The sequence below is a fragment of the Euprymna scolopes genome, chromosome 36 (genome assembly GCF_053919585.1).
Source record: "Euprymna scolopes isolate OS-2025 chromosome 36, ASM5391958v1, whole genome shotgun sequence".
In the NCBI taxonomy this organism is placed as follows: domain Eukaryota; kingdom Metazoa; phylum Mollusca; class Cephalopoda; order Sepiida; family Sepiolidae; genus Euprymna; species Euprymna scolopes.
The window spans coordinates 44,596,376-44,614,993 of NC_136517.1; the positions used below are offsets into that span (position 1 = coordinate 44,596,376).

Below are 18,618 nucleotides of genomic sequence, written 5' to 3' on the forward strand. Positions count from 1 at the left end.
CCTATGATGTACATACTCTCGACTACCTGACAAGCAGCAAAACCCCACCCCTTCACTGTTGAGGTCCCTAGAATAATCTTCATATAAGCGAAAACCTTTGCAAATTAAAAAAATATGCAATACATTCACATTGATAACTTGTCTTATTACCACAACTGCAAAGAACTTTCCTTGCTCATCCTGTGTGCTTAACATCAAGTAAGATTTCCATGACTAGAGTTTCTTTTCAATAACTTACCATCTGTAGAACACATCATCATGGCACTGCATCTCTGCAGACTACAACATGGTTGTCTTCAAAGCCAGTGTCAACAAATACTTGTCATAAACCGTGCTAGAACATCCAAGAGAAACGAGCCCCAAGAGATTAATCGAATGTTCCTGGCCAGTACACAGTGGGTGCTGTATGTGGAGGATGGCGAAATCTCCCTGCAAAAAAAAAAAAAAAACTGTCTTGAAGAAACCTTTATCAAGTATTTTTGTATAATCTGCTAATCTACATGTGTTGACAGTGTAGCAACCAAGTCTTAGATTGACATTCTGTTTTCAGGCATGTGGCGAATGTTATAAGTGCTAAATTATCTTGCTAAAATATCAGAAGTCTTATCTGTTATTTTATAAACATTTTCATGAAAGAACTTTCCAAAACCTCCAAGATAGACCAATAAGGTTTCTAGAATATTCTAATAATGGTGCTCTCTATAAAAATGGTTTTCATGCTAATCCGACACTTGTTGGTTGGTTGATGTTGTGAGTTCAACCTTTGCTCTGACATGATTGAAGAGTTATAAATCCAGCCGAAAGAATCGTCTGAAAAAACTCCTGTTAACAAAAGCTAATTTCTTTTGAAACATTTCTGTGACCAAAGATACCATAAAATTAAAATTTTGACATTCCTTTGTGTAAATAATGGAACTACTTGACATACTCTGACCACTTTTTCCTAAGACTTTAATACTAACTTCCCTGCCACTAAGTTTTCTGACTTTGCCGTCAACATAAATAAACATTCTTTTTTTGTTTTTCAGTATGCAAAATATTTTTTTTGTGTGTATTGAATAAAGATCATATTTAAATGAATCATCCTATTGTCATTTAATTTCTTATTTTGTCACACTTTTAGCCACTTAACACAAAGCACTTCAGGGAGAATATATTTATTTATCTTTTTCACTTTGATCTGCAAAAAGAAAAATGCCGGTAGGGGCACCTCAGGCAACTAGCAATAAACTAACTCCTTCTGAGAGAGAAGGTAAAACCTTCAATAAAAAAAAATTTGATAATTCACACATTCTGACACAATAACGGAACAAGTGCCCTTTTGGGCAGAAGTTCGGTTTCTAATCTTGTGGTGAAGCCCTCTGAAAAGAACTTTGCAATTTGTTTGTTTTTGGTTTAATAATTCTCCAATCCCCATCCCTTTAAAAAAAAGAAAAAAAAAAGAAAGGAGAAGTTCTGCTCAACACCAAAATTCATTAATGAATGAAAACTACTTTATTTATTTATTTTATTTTTGTACCAAATTTTATCCCTCACCAGGTGAACACGTATCCTCCATTTCCTGGGAATGAAGCCAACTATTTGCGGGCTCAGATTGCTCGCATAAGTGCAGCTACTCACATCTCACCAATGGGATTTTATCAATTTGATGAAGAAGAAGAAGATGAGATGGAAGGTGAAGGTAAGGCAAATAATGTCTTTGTCAGATGCATGTTGCGTTTTTGTTTTTTGTTTTTTTCGATGCAAAGGTGCACAAAGCAGCGAAACAGTCAAGGTTATAGTTTGTCTTTTGAGTGAATTCAAAATCTTCGAGAACAACAAGAATGCATACATTCCTTAAGAATTTGTGCATTTAATGTGTGCGTTTAGAAATGAAAATGTTGTTCCAAAATTAACTCTGACAGACCACTGAACATGCTATTTAGAATTAAACATGACAGACCAACGAAAATGCTATTTCAAACTTAAGCATAACAGACTAATGAAAATGGTATTTCAAACGTAAGCATGGCAGACCAACATAAATGTTATTTCAAAATTAAGCTTGAGAGACCATTGAAAATTCTATTTCAAGCTTAAACATAATAGACTACTAAAGATGCTATTCAAATTTAAGCATGACAGACTACTGAAGATGCTATTCAAATTTAAGCATGACAGACCAACGAAAATTCTATTTCAAACTTAAGCATGACAGAGCATTGAAAATACTATTTTGAACTTCAACATGACAGACCAATGAAAACTCTATTTAAAATTTAAGCATGATAGACCAATAGAAAATTTTAAGGTACAACCATATATATTTTCTTTACTTTAACATTGGCTGATTATCATATTTTTACAATGATTACAAAGTCAAAGAGGTCCTGGATATGACCTTAAACTATATCCAAAAGTGAGGCCCCAGCTTACGGGCTTTGGGGAGTGTGGAGCCACCCTTTAATTGCCATTGCTCCCAGGTCCACTCTGACCCGGTGTGGTAGTACCTGTTAGGGTCCCAACTATGGGTTGAATAGAAACTGACTGGAAAAAAATATATACATAGTCTATTAAAAACCTTTTCTTCACAATCGCTGGATTCGGCATTAAATGATCTAAAAAGGGTTGATATGCTGTAAAACAAAAACAACCAACCAACAAAGTCAAAGAATTTTACAAACTTAGAATACATTGTGATGTCATAATAGACTCTCTCTTTTTCTTCCTCCTCTATCTCTTCCTCCCTCTTTTCCATGTTTCAATTATTTACATCATTCCATTCCACTCAGCAAATCTTTTATCATTCACTTTTCAATCTCAGCTTGAGTATTTTTTTTTTTTGCATACAAAAAGTGAACTGTTTAGAAAAAAACATAATACTTGCATGCACATGTCTGAGTTTCTTTCCGTTTTTTGTTTTTTTTTTACTTCATTTTTTAAAAGGAATTTAACGTTACATTTAATACCTACGGTATAAGAATTCTGCGTTAATTAAAATATAATATTTATGCATATTTTACGGCGGGGGAAATCTGGGTGGCCTACTCATATATTTAATAAAAGTGAGAATATGTGTGTGTGCGAGAACACTTCTAAGCTTATATACTCCACAAATTCTTGATCTACAAACTTGAAATTGGGTCTATAGGGAATTCAGATATGTGGAAAACTTTTTAACCTGTTTTCATTCGAAAAAAAAGCGCTTCTAAGGGGTCAGAATTTAAAAAAATTTGTACTTGAGCTGTTGTTGGATTTTTATCTATTTGTCAACTATTTCATGATTGAGCATGCGTGGACGGAAAACGTGACAACTTCTTTATGCTAAGAATAAGTAGGTTTAGAAAACATTTTTATAGATCGTGTCAAGCCAGTCTAATGGTTATCATGCTTGACTCACTGTCTTCACGTTTTGGTTTCAATCTCCCTGCTAGTATATATTTATATATATAAATCCGAGTGCTCAATTATTAAGAAAAATTCAGAAATAAGAATATAATATTTATTTATTTATATGTGAAGAAGTACATCAGTACCGTCAGTTTTAAATTCAAACAATAGGGACCTAGAGTTGGTCTCCTATGCTGGATTCTCATCAGCCTCTTTTTGGTGGAAACAAACATAAACAGAGACTGATGAGAGTCTAACATAGGAGGCCAGGTCCCCTTTGTTTGGATTTGAAACCGGCGGTACTGATGTTGTTCTGATCTTCTGTAATATGTATAGAAATAAATATTGTAATACATATATAAATATATAAGTAGGTTGTCGTTTGCTTGAAGCATTGTTGAAGAAAATTATAAGGTGAAATTAAAGCCAAGAACAATGCGAGATTTTTTTTTTTTTTATATAGAGTAAAATTATTTCAACTCTAAACAACAGTAGTTTTTTTTTTTTTTCCTGTTGTATCCAATGGTGTTATAAATCTCAATATATTTCGGACTTATTAGTCCTTTTTCAAAAAAAAAAAAAAATCTCGCATTGTTCTTGGCTTTAATTTCACCTTATAATTTTCTTCAACAATGCTTCAAGCAAACGACAACCTACTTATATCCCTCAGTCTCGGCCAGACAGAGTTTGCACTCATGAAGAACACTCTTCCGCTGTCTTCTCTTGAAAAAGGACTAATAAGTCCGAAATATATTGAGATTTATAACACCATTGGATACAACAGGAAAAAAAAAAAACTACTGTTGTTTAGAGTTGAAATAATTTTACTCTATATATAAAAAAAAAAAAAAAATCTCGCATTGTTCTTGGCTTTAATTTCACCTTATATATAAATATAATTAAGTAGAATGCAAATTTATGACATATTCACTATTTTTGCAATGATCATGCTCTGAAAAATTCACCATCAACAATATTTGTTCTTGCGTAACATATCTTTTCATCTTTTTGAAATCATCCACAATAGAGTAGAGGATTAGCAATTGTGAGAATCTTTTCATCAACACGATAGTTCTTTAGCAACACAACAAAAGCAATATATAATTAAATTACTCAACAACTATGAAGACAAAATAAAACAAAATAAAGTCCAGAAACCTTTTTCATTTTTCAGCTTTTACAGTGCGCAAAATAAGTGGAGACAATTGTAACAACTGATTCAAAAAAATTATTTCTGCAAACGCTTAGAAACAAATGGCATCAATTGCTACCCTTTTTCTTTCTCCGCGTCATTGGAGTTTGCTTTCTGCATCATTTCCAAAAGCAAGGAACGTGTTAACTCAAAGGATTTTAAACCAATGAAAACCATTCCACCCCCACCCCCTAAATTAAAAACCATAACACATCTATGTGAAAGTAATAAGCCAGTGCGAACTTAGAAACTCCTATAAGATCTGGTCAACAAAATCAGTTTTTTCTAAACTTTACCAGCTGCATGTGCACAGAAGAACCCAAGAACGTCTGCCCCTCCCCGCCTCCTCATGCCTTTTGGCCGAGGGAAGTGGAAAGAACTCAATGACTCATGTACAAGCCTTTTCCATCTCATGCACACATTCATATACACTAGCAAGAGTCAGAAAAACAGAAGAAAAATTATTATTTACTCAAACATACTAACAAGAACAAGGTAAACCAACACACATACACAATGCCACTCTGGCAAATACTCATATAAATATATTACTTATGTATGCATATTATTCACACTATGAACATATTAACTTGTGACTACTAACCCAATTTTCTTCACCAAGCACGTATTTGCATAAAAGACTGAAAGTAACTTTTATATTTACATCTCTTGTATAAAAATGTTTTGTTATAAAATTTTGTTTTTCTCAATTATTCGTTTACAAAATGCCACTTATCTTTTGAGTTAGCACTTGCTACCTAGTGACCCTTCTATTCTCTTAATATTTTATTTATTTTCATAATATGAATGCATATCCATATATAGCCTTCATTTTCTTCCTTTGCTAAAGCATAGCATTTTTATATTCAATTTAAATTAGATGTTGGTGTGATTCTTGGTAATCCCCCCCTAAACACTATCATCATTTAAAATGGTTGCTGTCAAAGCTAGGGACCATACTACAAAATAATGTTAAAAAATTCAAGATTTTTTTTTTTTTCTCAAAATTGGATTTAATTATTATTTTTCTTTTTTAATAAAATGGTCTAAACTGTTGATTTTGGTGCTGAGTTAAAAACCCTAGTGGTGTACCATGGCAAGCAAAGTAAGGAATTCAGATGTTGGTGGGTGGGGTAATTTTCTTTAATTTTTATAGCGACCTGAGTTCCACATAAAGATTCCCATGTTTGGAAGGATGCACTTGAAGATAGTCGTGGTTGCATCGGTCGAAATGTGAAAAATTGCAACAAAGATGAAAATAATAGTCCAAAAAAATCTAAAAAAAAAAATATATTTGTTTTTATGCCATAAACGGGAAAATAATCACGTTGGTACATCGGTCCTCATTAGATCACTAAAGTTAAGCAATGTTAAGCCTGGCCAGATGGAGGACCATTTTGGAATACCAGGCACTGCATGTAGGAGGACGTCAATATCTCCCTGCCAAAACTGCAAAAAACCTAACGTTATTAGCTTCCTTGACTGGAATATACATGTGAATGGGGGACGTTTATGAATTTAATATTTCCTTGACACTTCCTCCTTTGAAGGAAACCAGTTCAACCCGCCCAGGATGAATGCCATTGGCATATAAACAGGAAAACAGTATTCTGTGTTATTTCATTTCTAACAAATCCCCATACCAAAATTAAGCACAATATAATACAAAGAAGAGTTTGTTGAGTCTGAATCAATTTTAGCAGCCTTCAAAAGAAGGGGTTTATCCTTTAATTTATCAATTTTTATATTTTTCAGCCCGGGACTCCTATATTGAGAACATGGATTTTGAAGGGATTCCAACTCGAGACATGGCTGACACTGTTACTCAGTGGGTCCATCACGTTCAGTACATCCTTACTCAGGTCTGTTCGAACGTTATTTAGCTAAAAAAAAATTTTAACTTACTTGACAGAAACTCCACCTTCAAGGGCGAAGGCGGATAAATTTTTACTCTAACTCCTGTGGAGAACTGCTGTTTATTTTTTTTATTTTATTTAAGCATCTGTAGTATTCATTTACCTTCTCTCCAGGAGGTTAGACACATGGTCAAGTGTGGGTGTGATGCAAGTGTTTCTGTGAAATAAGCTAAATTCAAAATTGGCAACAGTGTTATATATTAGCGTGCCAGAGCAATGCCAAGTTAACTGGATGATTATTATTATGATTGCTATTGATTTTTATAAAAGTAGAATGTCAGAAAGAATGTTATCAAAGCGAAATAAATATTTGCAGATAAAATTATTTATGTTAAAATAGTTCCCAAAAATGTTAACTTGGTGAAAAAGAAAGTTAGAACACAAACAAAATGCGAAATTCATTCAATAAGTTTTCAGACATTTTTCATATGGGCACTTTTATTGATAGTACACACCTGAAACTCTAGTTCCCTTCAAAGTAATCTCCTCCGGCTGCAATGCATTTGTTGTACCGTTCCAACAACTTCTGGAAGGCCCCATGAAAGTCTTTTTGCGTGAGCTTGTCAATGACCCTCAATTGTCTCATAATGACAGCCTCTAAGGTTTTCTTTGAGCTTAGAGAATAACCAAAAGTCACAGGTAGCAAGGTCTCCATTATAGGGAGGGTGAGGAACTGTCTTGATGCCCATCTTGATCAAATAGTCTGTGACAGGGATGGAGTTGTGGACGGATGCAGTGTGGAGTGATGCATTGAAGAATCTTCGAATTGGTGGAAATGCTACTGACCAAATTTGAAGATTCTTCCAACAGAATCTCTTCCTGAACTCCCTTAAAACCTCAACGTAGTATTCCTTGTTGGCTGTCTGTTGAGTTTGAACCCAGTGCATGTAGATAAAAAAAAAAGGGGATCATCATAAATTTCTGGGTGGATTTGTTCTGTCTAGTCTTCTTGGGTTTGGGAGAGCCAGCATGCTTCCTCTGGGAACTTTGTCTCTTCGTTTCTGGGTCATAACAGTAGATCCAGCTTTCATTGCAGGTCACTAGATAATCAAGAACTGCGGGATCTAAATTGATCAGATCAACTATCTCCCTGCTGTCATGACGTCTTTCTTTTTGATCTTTGCTGAGCACACTTGGGACAAACTTTGAGCAAATCTTCTGCATCTTCAGTTCCTTGTGAATAATTGTGGATATAGTTCCTACACAGGCATCAAACTGTGCACCTATTGTCTCTATAGACACACAACAGTTCTTACCCATGAAATTATTTATCTAACAAATCAACTCTGGTGTTCTGACTTCTTTACTCCTCCCACACTTCTCATCATTCCTCACAAACTTCCTGTCTTCCTTGAATCTCTTATGCCACTCAAAAACTGATGCTCATAATACAAAAGCAATCTGAAGCATTCCATATGTTTCTGTGGCATTTTTTCCAAGTTTAAAACAAAATTTTATTGCATATCGTTCTTCTAAAGTGTTCTTATATCCAGATTGCGTTTTTGAAATTCGCCAGCTGTGACAGTTAGACTTTAGTAAGGTGCATTTCAATTCCTGCTGTAGCTGTTCATTTGAACCTGAAATCATAAAAATTAGTTAGCCATCTCATAAGATGTATAGCAATAACATACTAAAATTTCAAGAGTCTCTGACAGTTTTAAATGCCTGTACAAAAAGAAAAAATCTGGAAACTTATTGAATGCACCTCATACATGACGAAGGTAGATCATCTGATTTGTGCCTTGGTCACGTGGAGTTAATGATGTAACGAGATAGCTTGGTAAGAGACATAAAGAGTTTAGAGTCAGATGGAAAAGTCGAACAAGTTAACACGAAAGATATTGTCTCCACGTTTTGGAAGCTGGGTGAAACGCAACTTTAGAGTAATGTAAAAAATTACAATATCTTGCAGCTGCGATGGGAAGCCAAGAATAAAGTTATACCAAATATATAACGTATTATTGTTTGGTTTCCTTTGGAGGGAGATGAACTGGAATAATGAAAAGAGACAAAGACACAACAGAGAGATATGTTATTTGCCTGTGTGCTACACAGACTGAATGTTAAAGAACTGTTTTATTATATGCTAAAACAAGCAAGAATGTTAGAACATAAACAATGGAGATGATGTTAGTGATGGCATCAGGTGATCTTAATGTTACGTGGAGTTAATGACGTAACGAGATAGCTTCGTAATACACATAATCAGTTAGTTTAGAGTTTGGAGTCAGACTAGAAAGTCGAACAAGTTAACCCGGAAGATACCGTTTCCATGTTTTGGAAGCTGGGTAACTTTAGAATAGAGAAGAAAATTACAATGTCGTGCAGCTCTGACTGGGAGACAGATATAAGGTTATACCAAATATATAACGTATTGTTGTTTGGTTTCCTTTAGAGGGAGATGAACTTGAATAATGAGAAGAAACAAAGACACAACAGAGAGGGGTATATTATGAATGCAAATTAACTGTTTTATTATATATGAAACGCCTACACATACATACAACAATAGAAGAACATTTCAACCACTAGACGACACACTGTTTATACACACTCACTCCATTATATAACAACAGAACAGATACTACACTACCCAATATTATTTCATACTAACTGCAATAATCTTTAGACATACATAAAATCTTCATCTATATAAATAAAATAGTAGATATATAATGCATGTATGTGTGTATGTGTTACATTATTTAACCAATAAACTTTTAAACTACTGTCCACATAACACCGAAATTAACAGGAAATAGCAATCATACACCAAGGATGATTTATAACAAGTAAAATCTTTGTTTGGATGGATGAATAATGCGCACAGACATATGTCGGCAAGTTGAAATGCAAAATGTTTATTCCAACTCGTTTACATATTTCTATTACTTGTGTGCATAGCTTGAAGTGGTTTAATTAAAAAAAATTTTATATATCTGTCGATAGCTCAAGTAGTAACAGGTTGAGTGCTAAATGTTTTGATTTCAATTCTATCTGATGGCACCCAAGTTATTTTTTAAAAACTTTTGAAATCAATATTATACGTATAAATATTCAGTAGGAAATTGGCTCTGTAATAATAAATACAAAATCTGCATGAATTAAAATATATTTAAGCATACTTTATGACCGGGCAAGGTCAGACTGCTCCTGCTAGTTTTTAATAAATTAGTAGTAAAGGTAATAGTAGCAGTAGTAGTATTAACTTATTACCTTCTTCTCTGTATGTACGGAGGCTTTATGAAAAATTTGGTACGGTTCTGTCATGTAGTTTTGGAGTTTACAGACAGAAAACATTTATTTTTTTTTAAATTTTAAGCAACTGATTCTGTTTTGAGCTTCATACCTAAAGAGAAAAAAAGTATAGCTGAAAATATGTTGTCTTTATTTTAGGCAATAAGATATCTACGATGCACGGGTCTTGGGCATATGATATCTGATACAAAACTGCAGATGATTGACCTTTAATAAGACTCGCGGGACGTAAGATGATTGTCATAATTATTGACTTGAAATCCAAGTTCTTTTTTTTTTTCTAAGCTACTTATTCTATACTTTTTTTTTTATTGACTAGTGGGGGAGGGAGCGCCCAAACTTGCCCAGCTGTAAAATATACTTAAATATATTTTAATTCATGCAGATTTTGTAGTTATTATTGCAGAGCCAATTCTCTGTGGAATATGATATTGTACCTACTATATATTACTGATTTCAAAAGATTTAAAAAAAAAAAAAATGACTTAGTTGTCATCAGCTGGAATTGAAACCAAAATATTTAGCGCTCCAACCACATTCCCTACCGTTTCAGCTATCGAGAGACAGATGAGAAAGATTTAAAATTAAACCACTACAAGCTATGAATGAATTTGCACATGCGCAAAAGTAATAGAAATGTCTTGGCAAATTGAAATGAACATTTTGCATTTCAACTTGTTAAAGAACAGCCGCCTTTTCTTGTAAGTGAGTAAATAAGAGATAGGATAGTCGAGGATTCGAACTTGCGAAGCTAGATTTGGAATTGAGAATTCCGATCATAAGTTAAAATAAATACAGAATACATAATGTTATTGAAATACAGAATGTTATTGAAAATGGAATGTAGAATTACAATTGTTTAGTTCACATGAAATAGTTAGATATCTGTTTATAGAGAAAGGAATGTAATGATGAATTTTGTTTCTGTTAATGAAATGAAATTAAAATAAGGAATCTAGATCAGAACAATAGAAAATATTAAACATATTTGTAAAGTAGGTTAGAGAAATCGGGTAGAAACATGTGAGTTACAATGCATGCGCTTAAACACGGAGGTATGTCTGGCCATGTGTCTGATATGCACGTGTTGGCCATGCAATGACATCAGGAGTTTTGAATTTAGTTAGATAAGTCAGTCAGTCATCCAGGCAGGGGCAGTCAGTCAGTCAGGGGACAAGTGAGAAGAGTGAGTCAGAGACAGAGCTGACATCGAACCTTGGAAGCGAAGGTTAGAAGAAGAAAGAATCATGTAAAGACTTGAATTCCTTGATGCAAAGCCATTGACCGGTCAAAATGGAATAAACAAACAACTTCATCTTTTTGTATCTGTGTCTTCGTGTTATGTTATTCAACAGAAAAGGTATTGTCAATTTATATTACAAGAACTTTGTGAAAATCATCATCTCAAAAATAGGTAAAGAAATATGTGTGTCAGTGTTATAGAAACACTCCCATTCACAGAACTGTATAAATGTCAATATCACTATCAATCTCTCGGTCTATCTATCTATATATCATAAATCTCCTCTCATTGTGTATTACATGCCGTCGGCTCTCCTGTATTAACCTGTCTCTTTTTATATAAGACCTGTCCCTGCACACCACAATTTGAACACTCAAGAACACTTATTACATAACAAACTTACCGATCTATTTCTGTACATGTTATAAACCACTCTTGGAATATGATTACTATTTTAGTTCATTTCAGTGTTATGTTACCAGTTAGTTTAAGAGTTTATCGGTTAAATATTTACACACACACATACAGACACATGCATACATACATCTACTGTTTTATTTATGCAGATTATTGGGGGGTTTTCTAAGCTACTTATTCTATTCTTTGTGTTTATGTTCATAATTATTGCAGGGCAGATGCAAGTGGTGGAACCCTTCACAGAAAAGCGAAGAAGATGTAGAGGATGAAGAGGAAGATGAAGACCGCGAAGAGCCCGATGAGCCGCAACCTGAGGATGGCCCACCTTTGCTTACACCTCTTTCAGAAGATGTAAAAATTGGAGACACGCCCCCTTGGTCGAGCAAAATCTCTTCCAACATAGTACCACAATATGCGGTAGCTGTTATCCGTTCGAATCTTTGGCCAGGGGCATACGCCTTTGCCAAACAGAAGTAAGTCATGAACTGTTTTAAAGAATTATCCTGCAAAAATTAAAAGAAAAAGATCTATTTTTTTTTTATTATGTTTCTGAACTTTTGAGATGAGGATTGATAATTCATATTATTTGGATTATTCGGTTTACTGTTCTCATCTTGAGTATTATTTTAACAAAGTTTCGGTTGATGTAACCTCCAAACTTTTTCAGGTGCATCTTGTCGAACTCCGGGATCTGCACTGTATTCACTATTCAAAGACCCATGGCATAGTAGATAACATTCTTGGTAAAATTCAGTTGTAAGTTACACTGTTTTGGAGCTTGAAGGTTCAATCCTCAGTGTTAAAGATGAAATAACCAAGGTCCAGACATGAATGTGTTATGAGATAAAACTTTATTATAGCAAGCGCTAACACGTGCGACTGGTCTCAAAGGGAAAATCTAACTGACTAGTCGCATCCAGAGGAAGCTTCCTCAGTATATCCATAAATTCAGCATCCTTTAAACCAGAGCTTTTGACAAGATTACACAATTTTTGTGCACTGGGATGGCTGAATTGTCGATGTAATTTGGTAGCAATTTTTAATTTCTCGACTTTGCTCTTTTTATTAATTTTGTTTAAAAATAAAATATATCGTAACTTACCCCGGTCTGGTGGAGGTGTAGATATAGGGATGTGGTAGTGGCCAGAAGTGGTGCACAGCAACCTTATTTTTTTTCCAAACATTTCCGCTGTGTCATCATTAAAGTTTAGGGTTGTCTGGGCTCTTTTCATGGCCATCTTGCTTAGTAGCAAAGGGATATCAGCGTCAACAACATCAGTCATTATTTTAATGTTCATCTTTGCAATGACACATGGCAAAGTTACCTTTTGTAGAGATTTTATTTTCATACCATCTCCAAATTTAAAGTATTTTCTGCCCTCATCATAAAGAATGTCTTTTTTTGAGTCCTCGGACAAGGTTTCAAGAAAACAGTCCAACCATTTCTTTCCACATACCGTCGCTGACGCACCAGAGTCCAAAATAGCACAATTTATGGTTTCTCCAAAAAGCGAGTTCTCCGACTCCCGTCGATTAAGCAACACTATATTAGCGATGTCTTCACAACTGCCGGAAATATCGTTTTTATGTTCATTTAATAATACCATATTTTCTCTTGAATGGTGATTATTTTGGAAATAAGGACACTTTTTGGCATAGTGAAATTTGCATCCACAGACGTAACAAACGGGAGTCTGACTATTCAAAAAATTTCGATTTGGGTAGCGGTTATAATTGTGTGGCCGGCCTCTGCCATTATTTGTGCTGCTACTATGCGTGAAGTGAGGGGGAGAGGCAGGCTTATACGCATGACGTCGTCTCGTGTATAGTATTTCACTGTTGTCCTGTGTCTGTGTGTCTGCCTCACTAAAAACGACGTTGTCAGTTTCATTTTTTATGGAAATGTTTTGTGGTCTAGCCGTGGTTAAGTTTTCACATGAAATTTTTTTTAATTGTTGAGCCATATCTTTTAGAGTGAGGTTGTTTATTGTCGCGCGTATTAATCTCTTGTTTTCGGGGTTGAGATTGGCAGACTTTAACGCGCGATAGGCTAATACGGGTTCTGGTAAAATTATTTTAAATTCCCTGAGTTTCGCTACGTGCCTGTCGAACTGGATTAAGTAGTCATTTATGGAAGCGTTAGGTTCACGCTGATAACTTTCAAAGTTCTCGTAGGATATGAAAGCAGACTGGTTTTTATCCTGAAGAAAAAGTGTATCCAGCTTTTCGACGAGATTGTCCATTCCTTCTTCGGCATTCAGTAATGAAATGTCCATTTCTAGTACAGCAGCGCGAGACTGTCCGGTGAGCGAAAAAAATACAGCGGGAGCTTGTTTTGAAGGCGGAATGTTCGTTGCTATCTTCCATAGTTCAATTTCTCGTTTCCATGAATCGTAAAATTCCGGGTTTAGTCGTGGTGGTTCAAATATTCTGGAACTCATTATGTTTTTTTTTTTTTTTTTTCTTCGTACGCTCTGCTACCAGATGTTAAAGATGAAATAACCAAGGTCCAGACATGAATGTGTTATGAGATAAAACTTTATTATAGCAAGCGCTAACACGTGCGACTGGTTTCAAAGGGAAAATCTAACTGACTAGTCGCATCCGGGGTTTTTACCCTTGGCGGCCCTCTCCTCATATAAGGGGAGATAATCACTCTTTCCTGGGGCAGGATAAATGGGATGGGATGTTAACACTCAGTGCAGGCGATACTAAAATATGCTTGCGAATTACTTAGAATTTCTACCTAGTCATGGCTGATGGAACGAGAGCCTGCTACCCATGTGGATTAAATAAAGGATTCCATTTGAAATTCCATGCAGATTCCCGAGTTTGACAGAAAGATTCCCGAGTTTGACAGGATACACCTGAAGAAGGTCGGAGGTTACATTGACTGAAATGTTGTACGAACAACACTCAAGATGAGAATAATAGTCTGAATAATCTAAATAATATGAATCTATTTTCTATCCAAATAGTTGGCTTCACCCCACACTTGAGAATAAAATCCCACTATTTATCACGATCTTGGACCATTCTTTTTAGCTATCAGGAACAACGTACTAGTCTCAACCTTTATCTGGTTGGCGCATCTTTTTAGTAGTAATCCTCTTGATCTTTCTTGAATGCAGTCGGATTTCTCTATATAGTGGGAGTCTGGAGCTTTCTGCGTGCTATATCGTTCTCCCTTTTCTTGCTTTCACTCTTTGCTACGATTAAACAATTAAATGGTATTACTCATTGTGGTGTTATTCCCTTTTCTTCATAACAGATTATTCCATTCTTTTTTCTTTTTACTCTTTCCTTTTTTTATTAGATTCGGCTGTTAATAAGTGGAGAGAGAGAGAGAGAGAGAGAGAGAGAGAGAGAGAGAGAGAGAGAGAGAGAGAGGTAACAACGATAGAAATGGTATAAAAATAGGTGATGGGGAGAGATCAAACAATGTATATTAATAAGTAAGAAGTTACGAAATATGTTTCTTGGTGAGTTCATTACAGATTATGATTAATTAGAATAACTGAAATAAATTAAAAAAAAATTTTTTTTTTTACTTTAGAGCTACCATTTATGAAGGCCCAAAGGCCACTGGAGGATAAGGGTTAATGAATGTAAGGTGGTAGTGTAGTAATCGTTAATAGTGTAAATTGGGTATAATTTGATTATTTATTGGGACGGCCCAATAAGAACTAGTTTATATTAGATTTGAAGACTAACATGTTGTATTCGAGCAGGACGGCGGAACAGTGTTCCATGGGTGAGCAGTTCTGGGAAAGAAGCTTTGTTCATTGAATCTACATTTAGATTCAGGCACAGATAGAAAATGGGGGAAATCATTGATAGTGGTTGTAGCTAGTAGAGTATTTTTGTGAATGTTTGGCAAGGGAAACAATTCCAGAAGTTTTTCAAATAAATCTCCCAAAGTGTTAAAACTTGTTAAAAAGTTTAGCATAATTTTTTGGTATAGCAAAACAAAAATACTAAATTAACGTAATAAAACATTTACTGAATATTTATTGAATTAACATGAATTTAAATTTAAATTTCAAATAGATTACTATTGGCATTTAAATAAAAAATATATTGCGCAAATTTAATATTTATATATATTCACATCCAATTTCGGAGAAATTCTTTGAAAAGCTTTCAGAGCTTCGTGAATTGTCTCATCCTGTTCCAAGTGAAGCTCTTCAAAAATAAAAATAAAAATTTGTCCATCTGTAATCTAATATAAATCTCACCTGTCTTTTTTAATGTATGCCTAAAACTTTTGACAGAGGCAACGGATTTTCACGAGATCGGTATCGTTTTGAAGATTGACCCTTTGGACGACAAATATCGAAAAATTGGCTAAAAACATGAATTTCTTCATCCTCAACTGGGCACTTTTCTACAGGGAGGAGTCGCTTTTTTCACCGATATTTTCGAAAGTCATCCCCTTTTTTCGATTGACTAGCCTTAATTTAAACATTCGCCACTTCTGGTTTGGCAATGGACCCAACAGCAAAGACGTCACTTTTTTTTGCGTTCTTTTTCTCCTTCGTGGTACAGGTTCGAGCCTGCCTGCCTGCCTGCCTGCCTACTACTTTTTTCTCAACACACATCTTCAAACACCCGGGCAACACCGGGCACCCAGGCTAGTCTATAATATAAATCTCACCTGTCTGTTTAAATGTATGTATGTATGTATGTATAAATATATGTATGTATGTATTTATGTCTGCCTAAAACTTTTCTCATTGGCATCAGATCAAGTCAAAACCGGTACCATCTGAAACGGCGATGTTTTAGTCAAATAATATATGAAAATTAGAAGAAAAACGGTCATTATTTCCTATAGAAATTGATGTTCGTGATGAGGGAGGGTAGCAAAAAATCGTTCCTTCATGACAATTTAGCCAAACATGCATGGGCAAAAACGTTCTTTCTCGAATTAGTTTAATTATAAAAAAAAACGACATAACTTCGCTCACGCGATCATAGACCAGTGGTTATAGTGGCAGCGTTGTTATCTTAAGATTGCATGTTTGAGCCAAGATTTTGGATATTTTTTTTTATTCGATTTTTAAAGTTTTAATATTGAAACGGTTATTTATGCCATTTTTTGCGTTCGTTTTTTTTTCTTACTTTTTTCATCAGGCTCGCTGTCTTTTTTTTTTGTTTGTTTTTCCGATTTTTTTAAGAAGATTTAACATTCAAACAGGGTTATTTATGCCATTTCTTTTTCGTTAGCTTATTCTTTATTTTTCATTTTGTTTTGATTTACCCCCACACACCTCACCACACCCGGGCAACGCCGTGTACCCCCGCTAGTAAAAACTAAAATGCACAAATGCCATATGAATAAATTATCTGAATATCTTCCCTATTAAGAGAAATTTGTTTTCAACAAGTTTTTCAAATCTTTGTAATGAAAAACCGTGGTTCTTACGTTTTCTAAATCCAACTTCTAAAACTCATACTTTCAGGAAATTCGAAAACGTCTACATCGGTTGGGGTCACAAATACTCTCCCAAGAACTACAACCCACCTCCAATGCCACAACCGCAAGATGAATTCCACGAGGGACCGGAAGTAACAGAGATGGAGGACCCTACACCTGAGCAGGAAGCATCACTCAAGGCCGCCATGCAATCAAAGGTAGAAGAGGATCTGGAAGAAGCTGAGGAAGAGGAAGAGGAGGAAGATGAGTAAAATTAACCCAGCTGAGCATCACCAATTTGTTACGTTTATGAGAGAGAGAGATAGAGAGAGAGAGAGAGAGAGAGAGAGAGAGGGAGAGCGTTTATTTCTTCAAATATAAACTTTCAAAACACCACATTCTAAATATTATCTGATATTTAGAATAAATAAATATACACATATACATATTTTTGTCTGATTATTTGGATTCTTTGGTACTTTTCTACAGGACCTGTGGCCTAGTGGATAATGCACTTGGTAAAATTCAATTGTAATGTTAGACTCTTATAGAGTTTGAAGATTTAATCTTCAGCACGGCCAACACTCAAAATACAATTACGAATTACTTAAGAACTTCTACTCAGCCATGACTGATGAAACGACAGCATGATACTCCCTGTGGATTAAATTAGGGGTTTCGTTCAAAATTCTGTGCAGATTCCTGAGTTCGACAGAAAGATTTTCAAGTTTTACCAGACACACCTGATGAAAGTCAGAGGTTGCATCCATTGAAACGTTGTGAAAATAACACCCAAGATGAGAACAGTAGTGCGAAGAATCCAATAATCAATCCTCATCTAAAAAATTCAGAAACGTAATATTTGGACTACAGTTCTCATTTTGGTTGTTATTTTCACAACATTTTGACTGTGATGTAATCTCCAACCTTCTGCACGGACATCTTTTTGAACTTGGAAATCTCTACGTTGAATTCAGCGAACCTATGCAGAATTTCGAGCTGGATCCTTTATTTAATCCACAGATGACGTAGGGAGATGTGTTCAGAACAGGAGGCTTCATTGGTATGGTTGCATTGAAAACAAAAATGGAGGAAAGTTCTTGGTTTAGTAGATGTAAAACAGTTGAGGTGGCAGAGTCAATTGCCAGAGGAAACCCAAAGGAAACGTTAAGAAATGATAAGGGAGCATTTCATTGAAAGAGTAATAAAGATCTAGTCAGAGATAGATTAATTTGAAAGTCATTTTCGAAAAACAATAAAGATCTGGCCAGAGATAGCCATTTTCTAAAAGCCACCTAACATGTGTCATCATGTAAAACGGACATGATAGTGATGGGGTAAATCATTCTCATTCTGTCAGCCATGATCTGGTCGAAGGGTTAATGTTTATGATATTCTTAGTAACTATTGCCTGTAATCATTGTATCTGTAGTGCAATAGTTAAAGGTGTTAATTAACAATCAGCTCTTTTGCAGTTAAAGGTTCAATCCTTAAGCAATAATTATGATAAAGAATAATACAACACTTCAACCTAATTAAGGCAGATGGAACAAGAACAATCTACTTTGGTAGATCAAATAAAGGGTTCAGTTCAGAATTCCATATATGTTTCCCAAGTTTTGCAAAAAGATTTTTGAATTCGACAAGATGGGTCTGAAGAATGTAAAAAATTACATCGGCCGTCGCGTTGGAAAAATAATAACCTAAGTGAGAATAGTAATCTGAATTAATCTTATCAATCCTCATCTAAAAAAATTCCGAAACAAAATATTTATTTGCCGAAATGTTGTTTGGTTCTACAATA

At 34.9% G+C, this 18,618-nt stretch overlaps 1 protein-coding gene across 1 annotated transcript in view; it reads left to right on the forward strand.

Moving 5' to 3' along the window:
* LOC145260439 (radial spoke head protein 4 homolog A-like) overlaps positions 1-17,256 on the forward strand; it is a 50,034-nt gene extending 32,778 nt beyond the window's left edge. The window contains exons 7-10 of the mRNA XM_080118448.1: positions 1,540-1,681; positions 6,317-6,423; positions 11,609-11,868; positions 16,861-17,256. Of these exons, the coding sequence (XP_079974574.1) occupies positions 1,540-1,681; positions 6,317-6,423; positions 11,609-11,868; positions 16,861-17,086 (735 nt within the window). The 3' untranslated portion in view covers positions 17,087-17,256. The remainder of the gene's footprint in view (positions 1-1,539; positions 1,682-6,316; positions 6,424-11,608; positions 11,869-16,860) is intronic.
* The last annotated feature ends 1,362 nt before the right edge of the window (positions 17,257-18,618 follow it).